Raw genomic sequence first — 19,787 nt, forward strand, 5'->3', positions numbered from 1 at the left:
CTGAGAGAAAAGGGCTACAAGGCGGTGGTCTGTAAAGGCTCTGAACGCATCATCGCTGCTATGGGCCTACCAGGCTGAATTAGAAGACGACACGCCCACTTCACCCACCCCAGCCCTGTGGGAGGAACTGTGTGTGGTAACAGACCTCTGCCTGCGCCTCCACAGATATGCCGTCCAAGCCGCTGGTCCCCCAGGAGAGAGCGAGGTGGCTACAACTGTCCAGTCTGTCTCAGAAGGAGAAGACTCAGCTCCTCGACGTCCCTGTGGACCCGAAAGGCCTGTTCGGCCCGGTGGTAGCAACGACGCAACAGCAATGCGAGGAAAAGACGAGAGAAGGTGAAGCACTAGTAACTGTGTCTCCCTAGGAAGGTGCCTCCCCTTCCTCCTCCCGCTGCGCCCCTGCAGACGTTTGCCCAAGCCGTGGCCTGCTTAGCTTATTGCATCCCTAAGCGTCAGCCCCAACCAAAGGCTGACACCCGGGGTCAGAGCAAGCCGGTCGGAACTCAAAGGTGCGTAGGTGAAGAAACCCTTTCCTAATATGACACCAAGGGACCAATCACGCCCTTCTGTCGCTTTGGGGGCTAAGAAGAAGAGGCGTTACCTAGTGTGCTGCCGCCAGCTGAGGACAGCGGGCCTGGCCGGACACCTGCGTTCTGTTCCCAAACCAGTTCAAGAGGGCACGTTCCAGGCCCCCCAAAAGGCGTGCAGAGGCCATGTCGGCTCACAGTTCACAGCCACGCAAAGAGGAGGAGAGCCAGACCTGCAAAGAGCTCTGTGGAGCCGCAGCTGACTTACTCAAGCACACACCAGTTCCCAAACACCAGTTCCCAAACACACACAAATGTCCCTCCCCTTCAGTAATAAATGTAACTTTGGGCGCGCATCCAGGCCAAGACCCGAGGGCGCAGCCACATTTCTCAAAAAATATAAAAAACATAAAAACAATGAAAAGGGAACAGTCAATGGCAGGACAGCCTCGCTTGTCGCCACAAGAGGGCGCTTGTGGCGCAGCAGGCCATCCTGCCCACTGCAGTGGGCAACAGATTGGGTAATAAAGACTGTAACCAACGGTTACAGGCTTCAGTTTGCGTCCATCCCGCCCCGATTCAATGGTGTAGTGCAATCACGGGCTCGGGGAGAGCACGCTCGCATTTTGCAGGAGGAAATCACCTCTCTGCAAAACAAGGGGGCTGTTCACCAGAGATGAACCAGAGCGGTTTCTATTTGAGGTATTTTCTGGTGCCAAAGAAAGGCACCAGAGCTGGCTGGCTGGCCCGCACGAGGGCGGGGCAGTAAATGGCACATGTAAATGCTCTGTATTTGTATAGCGCCTTTCTAGTCTTTTCGACCACTCAAAGCGCTTTTACACTACATCTGCATTCACCATTCATACACATTCATACACTGAGCCTAAGTGCTCAAACGGAAACTAACATTCACACACATTCATACACTGGCGGAACAGCCAGGGGCAAATCGGGGTTCAGTATCTTGCCCAAGGACACTTCGACACGCAACCAGGGAGCCAGGGATTGAACCGCCAACCTTACGATTAACGGCCGCCACAGCCGCCCACATGGCGCTTTCACATGCAGTGGGTTCATATAAACTGCCTGGAACTCCGGGCTGTCTACCTGGCGTTAAGGCATTTCCTGCCTTTCCTGAGAGGGCAGCATGTTCTGGTCAGGACGGACAATACCACGGTAGTGGCATATATCAACAGACAAGGGGGGCTGCGGTCACGTTATCTACACACGTTGGCACACAGACTGATCATGTGGAGCAGCTCTTACCTCCTGTCACTGAGAGCCCTGTACCCGTTATTCTGACTTTTTTGCAAACCCTACTCGACAAGGGCTTGGCATTCTCCACTGTTAAAGTGTACTTAGCCGCTATATCGGCATGTCACACAAATCGGCTGGCCAGTATCCGCTCATTTGTCTTTTATGAAGGGTGCACGACGCCTCCGGCCAGTGTCGAGGAGCTTGGCTGCCCCGTGGGATTTATCAGTGGTGCTTGATGCATTGTCACACCCACCGTTTGAGCCATTACATCAGGTGGAGCTTAAAACACTCTGCTTTAAAACTGCTTTGTTGCTCGCGCTGGCCACAGCTAAACACGTAAGTGGCATCCACGCGCTGAACAGTGAACCCGACATGCATGCAGTTTCTGATGGGTGATTCCAAGGTTTTAGTGAGACCCAACCCCGTCTTTGTGCCCAAGATTTTTAACCCGGCACTTTCATGCCGCCCCATTGAACTGTTGGCTTTCTGTCCTCCTCCTTTCTTCAGGCAGGAGCAGGAACGGCTGAATACGCTCTGCCCGGTGCAAGCTGTGTGCACGTATGTGGATAGAACGGCTGGATTCAGGAAGTCGGAACAGCTGTTTGTGTCATGGGCCACCCCACACTTGGGAAATTCCCTAATGAAGCAGCATTTATCACACTGAGTTGTGGGGGCTATTGCTATGGCCTATAATAGCAAGGGATTGCAACCTCTGGTGGGTCCGCGCGCTCATTCCACTCGTGGCATGGCTACGTCATGGGCACTGTTTCAGGTTGTTTCTGTTGAAGAAATATGTGCAGCTGCCTGCTGGACAACGCCTCACACCTTCACCAGGTTATATAGGCTAGATGTTACTGCGCCCTCACTGTCTCACGCAGTTTTGGGTGTGTTCTGTGCCTGAATTGCCTATCTAGCTGGCTGTTAATGGCTGGTCCTCGGAGTAGGCTTGTCTGGCAATACAGGAGTCTCCATATCCCATAGTGAGATACTGAAACGAATGTTGAAAGAGAACTTTAGGTTGAGAAATTAACCCCAGTTCTCTGAGAACATGAGACCAGATCATCCTCCTTGCCTGGAGCGAGGAAGAGGTGTGCTTACTAAGACTGAGGAGAAAACGTTATGTCAAGCTCGTATAGAAGGAGGAAATAGCTTCTGGGGGAGAGCTCGAGGGGCGTGTCCCATAGTAAAATACCTTACTCATTCATGCCCTGCCTGTGTGCAGCCTGCTGGCATTTTCTCCGTGAAAAGTTCACATTCCACAAAAGCCACTGTACCTGGTTCTCCATGTTGTTGTATTTATTTACAGCGGCGTTTGTGGAGCGTCTTCCCAGCCTCGGCACCTCATTGTGTGTCAATCCAGCCCAGAAGCGGAAGGGAGATGGCTCCCCTCCCCTACCAGACGGCTGCTGGCAGGCAACCGGTTGGCATCGCTATTAGTCTGGTAAGTGTATTATCAAAAGCATTACCATCAGTGTTTCCCACAGGATTTTCAGGGACTGTGGTGGGTGAGCCTCAGACCCTCTCGGGGTCTCCCCCCCCCCCCCCGGAAGAAAATTTTGTACATTTTAAGTTAAATGCATTAATTTGGTGCAAAATTAAGAGGCTATCTATGAAGAACTTTGTACGCTTGTAAACAATGTTGTGCTCTAATAAACTATTTAATCATTAACCCATTGTATGGCTATAAATGGTGATGAAACGGCAACAAAAGTCAACAAATTAATTACTGTTTTCCCAAAAACCCTAAATCAAAGAATTGAAAATAGAATAAGTAATTTCCCTAACATTTTTTACTTTTAATGGACACATGTAATATGTTTTATACTTTCTTCTTATTTCCATATCTTATTTTGAAAACCGGGCGTTGTTGTATGTGGTTCTGATATCGCATAACATGAACACTTCACAGCCTCTCTTCAGGTAGGAATCTCATAATGCAACACTTGTCTTTGTAAAGAGAGAAACTGACAGGATAATGTCGCTAACCTGCCTGTCTCTCACGGGTTCGTTTCAGTGGATTTACCATAAAGGCTTTAAAACGTGTGCACTCCAAATGTAGGCGCGGCTAGCTTAATCGCCTTCTCCCAACCGAGTGACAGAAACAGACCGTTAGCGTTACCGTAGTTACCTGAAAAGAAGTGGTTGTCTCGAGTCTGATTCCAAAGTGTGTGAGCGTGCGAGCTTACAGCTGCGCAGAGCAGCGGCGCAAAATAACAAGATCTGAAATGTTAAAATGAGATGTATAAAACTATTTTCGGTTCATTTTGTAACTATGGCAATGGAGCAAATTAGACGAGAGGGTCGCCAAGGTCTCGTTAATTAGAATCAGATCAGAATCAGAATCAGCTTTTATTGCCAGGTATGTGTACACATACGGGGAATTTGATTCTGGATTGTACATTGCTCACGATGTGCTTACTCATACAAAGATACAAGATCACAATAATAAAAATAAAATAAAATCAGACACAGACTTCAGTGTAGACAACACAAATATACACACTATGAACAATGTGTGAACTATGAACTATGAACAAAAACAATATAGACATTGACAAATAGTGCAGTGAGCAGAGTGCAAAGGATGCAGGAGTATGTACATGTCGGAGTTGGTTGTGATATACAGGTACATATACATGCATATATGTACACATGTACACAGTGCGATGAAGCATAGTGCAAAGAATGCTGGAATAAATAAGTATAAGTATTTTGTGCAGGAGTAATGACTTGAGGTAGATGGATTTGGTATACAGTATCTACAATATGACAATATAACAGTAGCCTATTAATAGCACTGAAACATGAACCAGGGATTAATGGGAAACAATAATTACTATTTACAAAGAGGCTTATATGATACTCACACAATTTAATATCTCACAATGCTCTTATATTTACAAATAATAAATGTGTGAGCTTTCTCTGTCACCTCCAGCAGAGGCTTCTGTGCCATAAACCAGTCTTATAAAACCAAACAAAGTACATTTACTCAAGTACTGTATTTAAGTACATTTTCGAGGTTTTGAGGTACTTGAGTATTTCTTATGCTACATTTTACTTCTTCAGAACTACATTTATGAAGATGAAAATAAAGTGTTTTTCCCTCTACAATCTTAAACTACATTTAGTTAATAGCTATAGTTACTTTGCAGATTTAGATTTTACAGACATATGTATACAAACATATGATTAATTTATAAAATATGGCAAATTAACTACTCAACATTACATGAAGCAATTACAATGAGTTCCACCTGCATGATGCATTATGAGTTCTTGTACCTTTTAGAGGTAGTGCTTTTTTTGGTGCAAAAAAAAAAAAGAGTGTACATCTACATCAATCAAAAGAATCTAAAGTTATTGAAAAGTTGTTGATTGCACCATTTTCTGCATCACTGAGATAAAGCTTCTCCAAACGTGGGTATATCTGAAAAAATGTAGGCCTATTATAAACTCTGACTCCACATGTTGTTAACACTTGTGTCTCAAATGTTTCATCTGAGAAGAAAGCAGTACTTTTATACAGAGTCAGGGAGTGAAGTCTCTGTGGTGCTCAGACTTTGATGTGAGATGATCGGGCCTCAGCTATGGGACAGAAGGTCACCACTCTCTCACTGGCTTGGTGCCTCCTCTTCTCCTACTCCTGCTCAAACTGATCCAGTCTGCCCCTCATTCAAATCTGAGTAAAAGAAGTCCCACCTGGCTGTCAGACAGAGGGTGTCCTACTTGTATTGATTCATCAACCTTTAAATCCTCCTTTTCAATATGCAGGGAGAGGGAGAATTACAAAATGAAGCCATGCCCCACAGGTTTCACACACATAACTGAGCTTTATTGTTATCCAACTTATAAAAAAAGTATGTATATTCATACAAATCATCATCATCAATCTTCCATGATAACCAAAAATACAGTTGTGTCCTGACTTGTAAAACATTTTGATGAATAATGTGTGCAAAACATTTCTCTATCTATGAATGAATAAATCTAGAGCAGCTTTTTTGGCTAGTAACCCCTGGAAATGAAGCAATGTCTCATCCTGAACCCTTCATCAAAAAGACACAACATAATAGATGGACTGACCGACCCAAGTGTCATACTGCTATTGTAGCTCTTGTTACTCCTCAGATTGTATTTGTGACCCCTGAGGGGTCCTGACTCACAGGTATGGAACCATTGATCCAGGAATACAAACAAAACTTGAATATATCCAGACAGGGCCTGAAAAGATAAATAATTGATTCTGATGACATGCCATTTGAATTTAGTGCCAACACATTGTATTTTATTTGTTAACTGGCTCTCAGTAAAGATTACATTTCTAAAAGCACTGGCTTCACCCACATGAGGTCGCTTTTGAACGTTGATTTGCAGAGAATGCTTGTGTCCTTTTTGTAAAAGATCTATTGTTGTATATATTGTGTTCTTCCGGAAAGATCATGTGAAAGGAGACACAACGTACCTGAATATTCTCAAAACAGCACAAAAATGTTTTTAACAGTTCAGTGATTATTCAGTCACACGAAAAACTTATTTGCAGGTGATTGCTGTGGTCAGTCATACAAATGCAGTTTTTCCTGAGAAATATACCAGAAAATTATCTGAACTTTACTACAAAACTCAGTTGATCTTATACAGCTCAAACTAGCCCAGAGGACAGATTATATGACTGTGAAACAACTACCTGTAAAGGTATTTTAAAAACACTTCATTTCACTGTGGTGCTTCACTCAAAGAAACTGTCACACTGAAGAATGACAGTAGTTATTGTTTCTTAGAAAAATAACCATTTCATCGTAAGAAAACATACAGTACATCAATATATTCTGCCATGCACAGAATCAAATGTGCATTCATATCTTGAAAATAAATCACAGCAATTGATTTATATATACAAAAAACACATGCATAACTATCAAAGACAAACTTTTCAAAAATACACACAATTTCTATAATTTTCACAGTCATTCAGGATATATATATATATATACTTCAGGAAAAGACAAACAAATTAATAAAGTAATATTACCTGTGTTCTGCATTATATCTATAAATCATAATCATGTGACCATCAGTAAAACAATCCTTTTTGAACAGGACCAGATAACAACTGTAACTTACATTTAGTTGTTATCTAGTGATAGGTCGTTTTTGTGGTGAGGCGACTTTTTCCACAGATTGTGTTTATAAGGTATGAAGGTGGGGCTGAGTAAAGGTCACTAGATGAAATAATTTGAAATAATGGAGTGTACAAATATAAATGTTCCACCAATGACTTTAACTTGGTTAGCACCGTTTCTGTGTTTTAGTAGTGCCCTTTAGGACAATGTGAGGTAATCCAACAGCCCATTTATCACACGGCCAGTACTGCAGTCCAGGCAGAGAGTAGGGTATCTCATAGTTGGCATCCAGGTAAGCTATCAGAGTGCTGCCATAGGCCACAGCTATCACAATCAGAATGTGCCTGGGGGATATAGATAATGGAGATTGATACACATGAGCACGTCCTTGAAATAACATGTATATAATTATTCTTGGACAGCACAGAAGCAGTAGGGAGGTGTTTGGGATAAATGATGGGCAGGGATACCATGTGGAGTCCTGTGTGTGGTTAGGTTTAGTCAACAAAAACTCTTTGGTTAAAGGTAGGAAAAGATCTTTGATTACATGGTAATAAACTAAAACTGTCCTTTGTCTTGCTTCATGTCAAAGTAGACTTTTTCTATATATTAAACCTCAACCATGATCTTACCCTAACTAAGTGCTGTGAGCATCTAAACATAATCATAAGAACACGTTAATCATGCTTTAATTTCTATGGGCGGGTATAGTTTTGCATGAGTGGATATTGTAGGGAAACATTGAAATATGTTGTCAGTAAACGTTCTGCAGATGTGTTCAGTAAAAACGTTTCCTCGTTATGTTGATGTTGTTATCCATATGTTCTAATTTCTAGGAAAGGGTTAGAGAGAAGGAATGCAAGGGAAAGAAAGCAAGCTAGGACTTACCAAAAACCATGGAGGTAGCAGAAGTTTAGCCTCTGCCAGAAGCTGCAGCCAAAGCGGTCACTAATCCAGCATGAGATAGCGAGCACCCACATAGCCACTGCCATCTTGGCCAGTCGCAGAACCTTCTGGTCGTTGCAGCTGAGAAAGAGAGAAAAACAGTTAAAACAATTCAATACTGCTCCAAAAACATTTATGCCTGAAAAAACCCTGAATTTTCATACCATCTCATTTCGACAGCCAGAATATAAAGCATATGGAGGCCGAAGCAGTTCAAAACATAGGCATTGGCTGTAGGTTTGACAAATGACGACACTGTGGTGATGACAGTAATCACAAGTACGAGGCTTGAAAATGTTGACCTGTGGATAAACAGACGAAGAACAGAAGAAGCTGTTAGGCAAAGGTTCAGGAGCATGAGCGGATTATGAGACATTTGTAGTCCAGTGACATTCTGCAGGTGAACCAGAACACTCTGGTGCTGCTGTTTTCCAGTATTTAGTTTACGCTTGAGATGAAGAGAGGGTGTCTGACTGCTGTCCAAGGCTTTCTGTAACAGCAGACCCATGCTGACACTACTCTGTACAGACATTATCCAAAATACTAAAGCACTTATAGGAAACAATCAAAACAAAGCCTGGGATAAAGGTTTCTATTTTCTTTTTTTAGGTAGGACTCTCATAATGCAGCACTTGTCTTTGTAAATTTTTAGGGCCATATGGAGGCAGTGGAAACAAGTTGTGAACACTACACATATCATTTTAAGTTGATACTGTGAACTTGTTAGCAAACAGTTTCTTTTTTACACATCCAGCATTATGGAGCAACATTTTCATTCATTTGATGTTGGTGTTTCTGGCCACCTGACAAATGTAATTCCAATATTCACTTTGTTTTTAGCTTTGTACTTGGTCTCTCTACCAACTCCTGAGGCAAATATTTGGTTCTTTAGATGCGAACCATCTTAACCAAAACAGTAAAGTTGCAGCCAAACAATGAGTGGACAGAGAGAGCTAAACAATGAACTGAAACTCACTACAAAGCTCCATAAAGCCGAGAGGAGCTGCAGATTCAGGTGATAATTCTCTGTAGGTTCTTCACAATGCCACTACATTGTCATTTATTACCTATTATAGCCCCTTTAACTATTCTGCAGTTCTGATTTACAAATGCATTGTTTCTGTAGCCTCAGTATGTCGTGCAACTGTAATATAAAATTAAAAACAAAGTTTTAGTGGATTTGGCTGGCACATACTTAGTATCTAAAGGCCTGTTTAGCATCCATGCATGTACCCATAACTTACAAACTGGAAAATGTGAGATTATTGAGTTAGGGCCGTGGGACTCTTTTCAGGTGCTCATCAAAATTGTATTAATCTTTTCCCCACCTTGTGATTAAATATTTATACAGGTTGGGTGGAGCCCCACTCATTTACAATAGTGAGAGCACCTATCTGTCACATTCAGGTGAAGACAACAGGACCATACTGTGACTCCGGTTGGTGCTGTCAGACAGACTCAGTTAGTACAGGTTAGGTTTCAGAATGGCGTGTCTTGGGAACGCTCTCTCATTGTTTTTGTGTCTTATTAAAGGATTATTAAGCTGTATGTCCTTAGTAACACATGGAGAAATTAATCACTACTGAATAAAGACAAACAATATAAACAAAGACATTGGACCAACTCATCTGTTGTTGGGTTCATTGCTGTAAGGTTGCTTTACCTGTCTTTTATAAAAGAAGGGAAGAGTCTGCGGGGGAACCAGACTGCATATACCACCGCCAGGACCCAAAGTATAGACAGCTCATCCAACATCTGGCCAACGAAACTAAGTGTCATGTGGAAGTACGCAGAGAAGACACCTGCAAAAAGAGATAACTGTCTTTTTAATGTGAAACATACAATACAGAATTCAATATTACAGAAGACAAAACACAAAAATGACTGAGGGGGGAGAGGAAGACATATAAGGAATGAGAAGTCTAAAATTTTTCAGAATGAAAAATATTTGTTTTAATTCTTAGATCTAGCCTCTGAAACTGTGAACCAGTGGTTCCTAACCTGGGGATCGGTACCCCACAAGGGGTTTCAAGATGTTCAACTGGAGAGTAGAAGCAAAAACTATTAAACTAACTAAAAATTATTTTGGCAACACAAATCTATGCTTATTCTTAGAAATATATATATAAATTACTGGATTATTTTACTTCTCATTTATTCATATAAAGCAGGGGTAATAACTCTTCTGTCAAACCTGAGTGATATTTGCAACTGGTGACAAGGTGTTGCAAATAGGAATGCAACTAACCTTTTAAATAGTTTTTATTATCAGTGAATTGTTTGGTATATGAAATTGTGAAAATGGCCAACACAAGATCCCAGATTCCAAAATAATGTCTTCAGATATTTTGTTTTGTCCAAATAACAGCCCAAAACCCAAAGTTTCAGTTTACTCTCATAGAATAGTAAGAAAACCAGAAAATGTTGACACTTTGGCTTGAAAAAGGAGGTATAATGAGATTATCTAAAACGGTTGTGGATTAATTTTCTGTTGATTGAACAATTGATCATGAAACTAATCATTGCAGCCTATTTTATATCATCTTTTGTAGGTCCATCTCTACTTTACTCTCTACTCTACTATAATGCTGGTGTGCCTCAGGGGTCCATTTTGGGACCACTTGCACTCTGCAGGTACATAACAATGTTCAGTCTGTGTATGCAAGATGTATGCTGACAACGCAGTGATGTATGCTCATGTCAAATCATAATTAAACCAACAACTTACATGAACAACGATTCATGACTCATGGCCTAGTGACTCATGTTCAGGTTATTCTTGAGATGATGATAACAGAAAGATGATATCTAGTCATGTGTCTATAATGAAGAGACAGATACAGATGTGAAAGACAAAGAGTGACTGACCTACAAATATCATCATGACCCAGACTGTGTGAATTGCCAGGTTCCTTTCTTTGGCATAAGGGTGTAGAAGGTAGAGCATGATGGGAGATATAATGAAGAAACTAAAGCTGCTTATCTGCAGGGGAAAATCAGGGAAATTTATCAATCAACCAACCGTCCTTTTTTCTGTAAGACATGTATTTCTTAATCAAAGAGGGAAAATATGACAAGAACCTGATTGATTATAAATATTATTCTGCTGACATAAATGTTTCCTGAATGAAGTACTAACATAAATCCTGCTGTATATAGAAGTAGAACGTACAGTGTTGAAGTACTCCACTACATGTTCAGAGTGTCGGTAGTTGTCTTCACACCAGTCAATTTCTGAACTCTCGTAGGCGAAAATTCCTGCCATCTTTTCACTGAAGTAGAAGCCTGTCAGACAGAAAGAGGGGGAACTATAAGTCAGTGACGAGGAGCAGACCTGCAGTTTTACAGACTTTTGTGTCACTTCTTCCCCCAGCATATAAAATGAGTGTTTATCCAACATGCCTGGCAGAGTATTTGTATAGGTGGTTTATGAAAATCAGTCTCCACTCCCCCCTGACTTGTATTTGTATTTGTATTCAAATGTGGCCTTGCACCCTTTCTCAGAGTCGTAAATACATATAAATAAATAGTTCTGTTATGTCTATCTATGTATGTGAGAAATAGGTAAATAAACCAACGCCTTCTGATAATTTTGTTTTAATCTGTATGATTAAGATGTTGCGAAGAACATCTAAAAGAACAACAAAGTAAAATAACAAGGGATGAACAGATTTTTTGCTTTAATGTGTATTCAATTTTGCACCTACATAAAATTTGGGGACTTGTAAGAGACTGAACAGTCAAACTTAATACTATACTTCCCCAGATTGTAATTGTATACTTACAATTTTGACATACTTTAATTTGCTTAAGCATTTCCATTTTAGACTACTTTGTTCTACTCCACTACAATTCAGATGGAAATATTGTATTTATTTGTCAGCTTTAGTTCCTTTTTACATGAAAAACATAGGATATGTTGACATAATATGATGCAGTACTATACTACTAATCTTTCCAGTTTTACCTTTGACGCTTTATATTTTACTGATAATACTTATCTACTTTTAGTAACATTTTGAATTTAGGACATTTACTTGAAATTGAGTATTTTGTAGATTATTGTATGTACAAGGTGGTTGTTTATTACTGGTAGTCATTACACAGCACAAGGCTGCATAATGAAACAAAATTTGTAGTTCCTTTATGCTACACACAACATATAATTATGTGTAGGCCTTTATTAAAATATGGTAACATATAAAGTAAAATAAAACAATATATACAGTCATACATATATACATACACGTATACACCCTATGGTATTGTAAGATTAGAATGAAATACAGCACATTATTACAACACATTCTACGTAAAGTGGGTTATGAGTAGCCTACTTCATGAACTACTTCAGGGTTGGACTGTGTGATCCTAACAAGAATTAATAATTTTAACAACTTGATATTTCATTACATAATGTGATTCAGATAGTAAGATAGTAGGCTACACACTTCTCACAACATTATGACACATTAAACAAATCCAATATCTTCAGTAAAGAGTTTAACACACATAATACACTTTTTATATATATTCTCATGCATGTAAACAAATAATAATAGTGCGGTTAAAGTAATAGACACCTCTCTATAATGTAGTTCAGTAAAACTCCACATTTAACAATGACAGTAATAAAGATGTTGAATTGAAATTTACATATTTTGTGACTATGTCACAAAAAACTGATTATAATCCTAGTAAAGGTTAATGTTATGGCAGGGATGGTGTAATCAATAAACTAGATTGTACCTAATAAAGTAACTACTGAGTGTAAACAGTAGTAATAGTAGTAGGCTATTAGTAAAATAAATCAAATATGCACTATTGGATTGTGATTATGCCTTAATAAATCAAAGATCATTTATTCTTATGTGACAGGTTTGAAACATCCTCAAGTACATGATAAACTCACTACTGATCACCACACACGCAATCTCAGTCCCTGTAGGATTAACAACAGGAGGATAATGATTTCTTAAGGGTGTGACAGTTCCACAATATTTCTAGTCGAAAAGCGCCATGAAAGTCTAATTACTAAATTCTTTATTTAAAAAGGGACAGCGTACAGTAAAACATAAACGTTACCATTTGATACACTGTACCACTGCTAATTCACATCTACAGTCCCTTGGAGACTGCTAATTCATTCTCAATTAGCCAAAAGCAGGCCTATCAGAATTGATCTTACCTCCCATGCTGCTGTTGTCCCAGCCTCAGGTCCGTAAGTGTTGCTCTGCTGCAGGTGGTACCGCAGGTGGATTTAACGGGGAGGAGCATCGAAACTGCCTCTGATCCTGTTGCACGACACTGTACTGCCGCTAATCACCATGCTGAACGGTTTCAAATCTCTGTGCCAATATGTCATCAGGGAAAATGTCTGGAATGGACTCATCATTCCCCCTAGCAAATGTTTGCCTTTATAGAGGAAACACTATGACACATAGGCCTACTATTACAAGACAAATAGTAAAAAATAAAATAATAATAATAAAATAAAAATGAGAGGGGGTTAAGCGTATTTTAAAATCACATAAAGGCACTGTAAACGCGATAATCAGTGCCAAAGACAGTCCATTGGAGTGTTTGAGTATTTTACCATTATTTAAATAGGCTACCATAAACAGATAAAAAAGTACGCTATACAGAACAGACAGCAGCAGGTGTTACAGGTGCTGCTGGATTTGTTTGTCTAATCTCAGGTCTTCTCTAGAAATGAGGCTCAACCGGTCCATCTGCCTCCGCTGTGTCAGGCCAACAAGAGCGATGCAAATTTCAAAATAAAAGCATGAGTGGGCGGCCGAGCAGGAATGTGGTTGGTGGTTGTGTGTGTGTGTGTGTGTGCGTGTGTGTGTTTTAGTCTCATTAACACTTTCAGTCCCAAAAGCTGTGTGTTTTTCTCTTAAGTGCCTTTTAAAGTCTCTTATTACCTTCAAACATGGATGTGGTGCACATTTTAGGTTATTCCCATTTCTGAATAACCAGGACTATATGAAAATGAGGATTTATTTGAAGTAAATAGCTGCAGTCAAGATTATATATACATATAGAATTTAGGTTCCCCCAGATAAAAATTGTTACAAATTACATTCTTTTATTAGTATTGTGAAGATGCCAGACCTCATTATAAAGCAATTCAAAACTAACCAAAGTACCTGTTAGGCAGGTTACACAGGTGACAGCCTTATAAGACTTACACAATCAAGTTTTACTGAAATCAATGTCATCATGTCTCTAATTTTTTTGACTTCACAAGGGTCAGGGCTCAATGCCTAGAGTGTGTTCACTAAGCACCATTACCAAAGAATAACACACAGGCAACTATTTAATGAACTTTGTGCAGCCTCACTTCCTAGGGAAAATGGGACACAATCAAAAGTGAAGATCAAACGTTGCTTGGATTGCTAACACCATGCAAAGAGGTGTTACAACTAAGTGTGATAGTACATTTTCACCATGGCTATTGATGCCTTCAGTGAGAGCGAAATAGAGCAATCATTTCATGTGCAAGTGCCACTTAAAAGCTGCATGCAGTGGTGATAGATGTATTCATATGTTGTACTTAGTGTAAATAGAGGTGGCAAGTATTCATTATGGAAACTAGCACCATTGTGTCATATTAATCATACGTATACTATTAGAAAATTGTGTAAGAAGTACTGTTTTACTTACGTGAAAATACCACAGTATAGAAAATACTCTCATACAAGAAAAATTCCTGCATTCAAAAACAAAAGTATTGGCATAAAAATATACTTAAAGTAAAACTGCTCATTATGCAGAATGAATTTCACAATATTATTTAATCACTGGATTATAATTAGTGATGCATTAATGTGTACATCACTTTGTTGCAGTTGTTAAAGGTGGGGCTGATTTTACTTTGTATGGCCTACTGTACAGTAACTTGTGAGTCTAAATCCTTAATAATACAACATTATTTGTTTTTTTTATTTTGTATTATTGATCTGGATCCACAGAGTAACTAAATCTCTCAAATAACTATAGTGGAGTAAAAAGAACAATATTTGCCTTTGAGATGTGGCGGAGTAGAAGTATAAAGTAACAGAAAATGTTAATCCACAAGTAAAGTACAAGTACCCCAAAATTGTACTATTTATATATACTGATACACACACACACACACACACACATACTGTATTATTACTTGTAACTTTGTCATCTTTGTGCAGTATACACACCGGTTCACAGATACACACTGTTCTATGCAGCAATGTATTATTTGTGTTGTTTCTTTGTATTTTACATTGGATACAAATTGCCCTTGTCCCTAATTATTTCCATTTTAATTAACTCTAGTTGAATGAAGTTTACCAACTTTGTTTACCATATGGACAAAACAGAAAAAATCAATTCAGTGTTAAAATCTTTATTTTTCTCTTCTTATTCATAGACTAAAACACATATTGATTGTGAGAGAATTACAATATTTTACAAAATCAACCACAAATTTTAAAAAAATGCAGAATTAGCAGAAATAAACGCTTTAAACATGTTCAGAAAGATTCAGAAATGATTTATAACTTACTGAAGACAACCTAAACAAGTGCAAAAATCCATGAGGTACAAATATGAAAATATATTTCTTTTTTCTTTATTGAGATGATAAAATAAATGATAAACTACCAAACATGATATTAGTAATACTCAATGAATAGAAAATCCTTTGATTCTTTTGATTCATCTGAAGCAGGTTTGTTACAGTGCAAACGTAACAGTCAAGTTCCCTTGTTTCATATTGAATATATTCTCAAATGTCTATTATTACTTTTATTTTGAAGATGTCACACTGCTGTCTTAATCAACAATACTGAGCAGTATTGGATGTTGCTCTGTAGAAAAGTTTCAGGCAAACATAAACACTGTAGACACCAGAAAGCAATGCAGTAATTTCAGGTCCCTTTTCTGTTAAGGCTGTAACTTTTAGTTTTGAGCCATATTTCAGTGAAGTAGAGGCTCAAAGAAAGGTGTTGCGGGAGTGCGGGTGAAGTCAAAGATCTTGTTGTTATGTCACTCAGAACAGGAGAGTCTTGGACAACAACAGATGTGAGACCTGTGCAGCTCTTTGCAATGGATCTGTGTTTTAAAGATGATGATGACCATGACAGCGATGTCTGCTTGTACAACATAATGCGAAACAAGTTATATGTGTCTCTAATGTCAGCGAGGTCCACCCTTAAACAGCACTATTTCCATTACGGATGGAGATCTACCACGTGACCATGGACTATTCACAGGAAGTTTCTTTAGCGGACGATATGTGCTGCCTTCAACAAAATACACATATTTTCTCACCAGACACAAACTAGTCCACCAGGAGAGATCGAGCCTTGTTCAAATCTTTTCCACGTAGTTACCAGGGAAGAGACCTTCCCTTCCGTGAACCCTGCCTGTCCACCAGCCTGATGGATCTACAAAGAAAATAAGCAGAGAGATATATCATTAACTACTGTAGGATATTTTAAATATACCAGATCAATCAAATGAGACTCCAGCCTGCTGATTATTTATTTTCATCACTCTCCATTTTGCATTCTTGTCATTGACACACCTTCTTTGACGAGGTCGAACACGTCGTTGACCTCAAAGCTGATCTCGTCTGTGTCCTGGCCGATGTACTGATATATTGCCCGGCAGCGGGGACCCTGGGGTCGAGGCTGTGGTTTAGGAGCAGGAGGAGGTCGCTGATTGATGCTCCTTTTCCTCTGCTTCCTGTGACAAAGACAGAAAATGACAAAAGGGATAAAAGGAGCTGCTGATGAGAGGGATTCTTTGAGGCTAAATGGCCAGTCAGGGAGAGTTAAACCACAGAGAGCAAGTTTAAGCTTTATCTTCATGGTTTCTTTTTTAAACTGTAAAACCAAACCAGAACGTGTGGTTCTAAAAAAAACTCTTTCAAAATCACATCAACATTTGTAATGACAAAGATTACTAAAAATCCTATCTGGTCACAAAACCTTCCTCAATACAAGTTGAGTGGGCCACTCCGTATGTCTAGATAAGGATGCTAAAATTATCTTATATTGTTTATTTAATATTTCTGATTTAGGGGACTTTAATGAATACCATTTCCCCAAGACCTTTGCAAACTAAACATCACCGGTTTGACAAAAATGACCAGTCAGTGGGTGTAGCTCAAAATAAATCAATTGGCTAATCATATGAAAACAGAGAGACGGCAGAGTTCACATCTAAAACTGGAAAGATGACATTAGAGAGAGCACGGGTCCATATAATTAAAAAATGTTGTATACCAACAAATGAATTGTTTAATTTTGTTAAAATCACAAAAGTTTAAATTCAAATACAGTAGCAAATGTTGTAGTGAAAACACATTAATCTTAGAATATGGAACATAAACCTCATCAACATGTTTCACTTTTCACTCAGCAAGACAAAACCTGAATGCTTTTTAGAAAATTTGAACAGCATCTAAAACACCCTCCCCAGACACATTTCTGTAACTTTTAGAAACCAACAACCACTTTTGCCTTTGGGCGTGTTCAGAAGACAGTGGGATGGATGTTTATAGTCCTGAGGCTGATTCACTGGTTTCACAGGTTTATCCATCCCACTATAAAATTCATTCATGTGTTTGGGTGTTGAGCCTCACCTTGACAAGCCTTAACAACTCAATTGTTAAGGTGTATAAATTGATTTTTACTGACTCATCAGCCATCAGCACCACCTACACATGCTGTGATTATCACTTCCTAAGTTTTTTTTTTCTATTCCATGAGGGGATGTTTCTTACCCTGACATGCCCTGGTCAGGCACATTAAGGAAGTCCATGTTCCCCTGGTTGTGCTGGTTGTGGGCTGGGACTCGGGGCATCCTCTGGGAGCCCAGTTTGGGCAGGGCTGTGCTGGGTGGCCGACCCTGTTTGTGCGGGGAGGAATATGTGATATCTGACGGTTGGTTGTGATGGGCTCTGGAAAACTGGGCGGCTCCATTCTGGTGCGCTGAGGAAGGAGAAAGCGGGGAAAAAGTAAAGCTAACACCCGAACAACCTCAAAACTTCTTCACAGCTGCTACTGCTTGATCTTCAAAGTAACTGTTAACCAAAACTGTCAAATGTAATGGAGTGAAAAATAGAATATATGAAATTGGAGTATAAAATAGCATATTTATGCAAATTGTCAAATAAAGTACCTGAAACTCTTCTTAACTACAGCACTTAAGTAAATGTAATTTTGAGTCTAAAGGTATGTCATGTAAATTATCGACATTATATCCAAATAATATACTGAACATAACAAAGAAACTAAAGGAGATACAGTTAAGTAGAAACTTTACCTCTGCTGGCAAAATTATTTCTCCCTCCACCATGAGACTGTGGAGCACTCTTCCTGGTGGGCTCTGATGAAATACATGCTTAGTTACAATAACATTCATATAAACAAGAATCTACGTATCTTAACATATCTCTTTGTAACCTTTTGTATTTTTTTTATATTTCTTTAGTGTGTGAAATTTGCTCAAAAGTTTTGCCCCCCTCCTCCTAATATGAAGACTGTATGGTGCCATTTTTTCTTTTAACTCACTGGAGGACTTGGGTAGACCGTCCCCTATTGTGATGGTGAGGGTCTTCCCTCCAGGTTTCAGCTGGGACAGGTCTCCTTGCCCCCTCTGAAATACCACCACCCTGCATCCTCCTCCACCCCAGCCCTCCTTCTTCACTCTGAACTCTAGCCTGAGAAGGAAAAAAGTGTGTTAGTTTTTTGTGTACAGTCCCCTCCAAACGTATTGGAACGGTAAGGCAAATTCCTTTATTTTTGTTGTTCACTGAAGACATTTGGGTTTAAGATCAAAAGATGAGTATGAGACAAGAGATCTAGATGTGTTAAACAACTCAGGACATACCACCCTTTGTTTGAACCCACCCATTTTTCAAGTGAGCAAAACTAATGGAACATGTGACTGATAGATGTTTCTTGTTGCCCAGGTGTTTCCTTTTAGGTTGATTGTCCAAACATTAAATAGCTCTGCATGACTAGTCTAAGTTTTCATCCTTGGTTCAAACCTATAAAGAATGCATTTCCTGTTAAAGAAGATAAATCAACATGAAGACCAGAGAGCTGTCTATGGGAGAAAAGCAAGCCATTGTCAAGCTGAGAAAATAAGGACAATCGACCAGAGCCATTGGACAAACATTGGGCATAGCAAGCACAACAATTTGGAATGTCCTGAAAAAGAAAGAAACTACTGGTGTACTGAGCAACAGATGACGAACAGGTCAGCCAAGGAAAACAACAGTAGTTGATGACAGAAATGTCGTGAGAGCTGTGAAGAAAACCCCCAAAACATCAGTAAGTGGCATCACCAACGACCTCCACAGTGCAGAGGTGAAGGTATCACAATCCACTGCTGGAAGACGACTCAGAGAGCAGAAATATAGAGGCCACACCACAAGATGAAACCACTCATCAGCAGTACGATTCGGAAGGCCAGATTGAAATTTGCAAAGAAGTACAGAGATGAGCCGCAAAAGTTCTGAAACACAATCTTATGGACTGATGAGACCAAGATTAATCTCTACCAAAGTGATAGAAAGGCCAAAGTGTGGAGAAAGAAAATAACTGCTTATGATCCGAAGCATACAAGCTCATCTGTGAAGCATGGTGGAGGTAATGTCATGGCTTGGGTGTGCATGGCTGCTTCTGGAACAGGCTCATTAATATTTATTGATGATGTAACTGATGATGGTAGCAGCAGAATGAATTCAGAAATGTACAAAATGTACAGAAACATTTTGTCTGCCACTTTATGGAGAAATGCATTGAAACTAATCGGGATGAAGTTTATCATGCAGCAGGACAATGACCCAAAGCACACAATCAACAAAACAAAGGACTTCATCAGGGGAAAAAGTGGAAGGTTTTAGACTGGCCAAGTCAGTCACCTGACCTTAACCCAA

General features: G+C 39.6%; 3 protein-coding genes across 4 annotated transcripts in view; all 3 read right to left on the reverse strand.

Annotated features, from left to right (window-relative positions):
• Positions 1-3,936, reverse strand: part of mllt1a (MLLT1 super elongation complex subunit a) — a 44,481-nt gene extending 40,545 nt beyond the window's left edge. Inside the window, exon 1 of one of the 2 annotated variants that reach the window (XM_046049544.1) lies at positions 3,913-3,936. The gene's annotated coding sequence lies outside the window, so the exon portion shown is untranslated. Of the gene's footprint in view, positions 1-3,058; positions 3,068-3,912 lie in introns of those variants that run through there. The other variant, XM_046049542.1, reaches the window with a different exon arrangement.
• Positions 3,937-7,073: 3,137 nt separating this feature from the next.
• acer1 (alkaline ceramidase 1) lies at positions 7,074-11,138 on the reverse strand. The gene is made up of 6 exons (XM_046050614.1): positions 11,025-11,138; positions 10,721-10,835; positions 9,516-9,654; positions 8,017-8,154; positions 7,796-7,933; positions 7,074-7,251 (listed from the first exon to the last, which is right to left on the reverse strand). The coding sequence occupies exons 1-6, from the start codon at positions 11,115-11,117 to the stop codon at positions 7,074-7,076; spliced, it is 801 nt and encodes a 266-aa protein (XP_045906570.1). The 5' UTR covers positions 11,118-11,138.
• Positions 11,139-15,294: 4,156 nt separating this feature from the next.
• myo1f (myosin IF) overlaps positions 15,295-19,787 on the reverse strand; it is a 58,216-nt gene continuing 53,723 nt past the window's right edge. Inside the window, exons 24-28 of the mRNA XM_046049137.1 lie at positions 18,415-18,563; positions 18,167-18,229; positions 17,625-17,832; positions 16,422-16,582; positions 15,295-16,281 (exon numbers count right to left, since the gene is read on the reverse strand). Coding sequence (XP_045905093.1) covers positions 16,205-16,281; positions 16,422-16,582; positions 17,625-17,832; positions 18,167-18,229; positions 18,415-18,563 — 658 coding nt within the window. The 3' untranslated portion in view covers positions 15,295-16,204. The remainder of the gene's footprint in view (positions 16,282-16,421; positions 16,583-17,624; positions 17,833-18,166; positions 18,230-18,414; positions 18,564-19,787) is intronic.

The sequence above is a fragment of the Micropterus dolomieu genome, linkage group LG05 (assembly GCF_021292245.1).
Source record: "Micropterus dolomieu isolate WLL.071019.BEF.003 ecotype Adirondacks linkage group LG05, ASM2129224v1, whole genome shotgun sequence".
Taxonomy (NCBI): domain Eukaryota; kingdom Metazoa; phylum Chordata; class Actinopteri; order Centrarchiformes; family Centrarchidae; genus Micropterus; species Micropterus dolomieu.

Coding starts and splice junctions, on each gene's coding strand:
- acer1 (XM_046050614.1), bottom strand. CDS start 11,117: ATGGCAGGAATTTTCGCCTACGAGAGTTCAGAAATTGACTGGTGTGAA. Junction 10,836..11,024: donor TAGTGGAGTACTTCAACACT/GTACGTTCTACT, acceptor TTTCCCCTGCAG/ATAAGCAGCTTTAGTTTCTT. Junction 8,155..9,515: donor CCTTCTTTTATAAAAGACAG/GTAAAGCAACCT, acceptor GTTTATCCACAG/GTCAACATTTTCAAGCCTCG.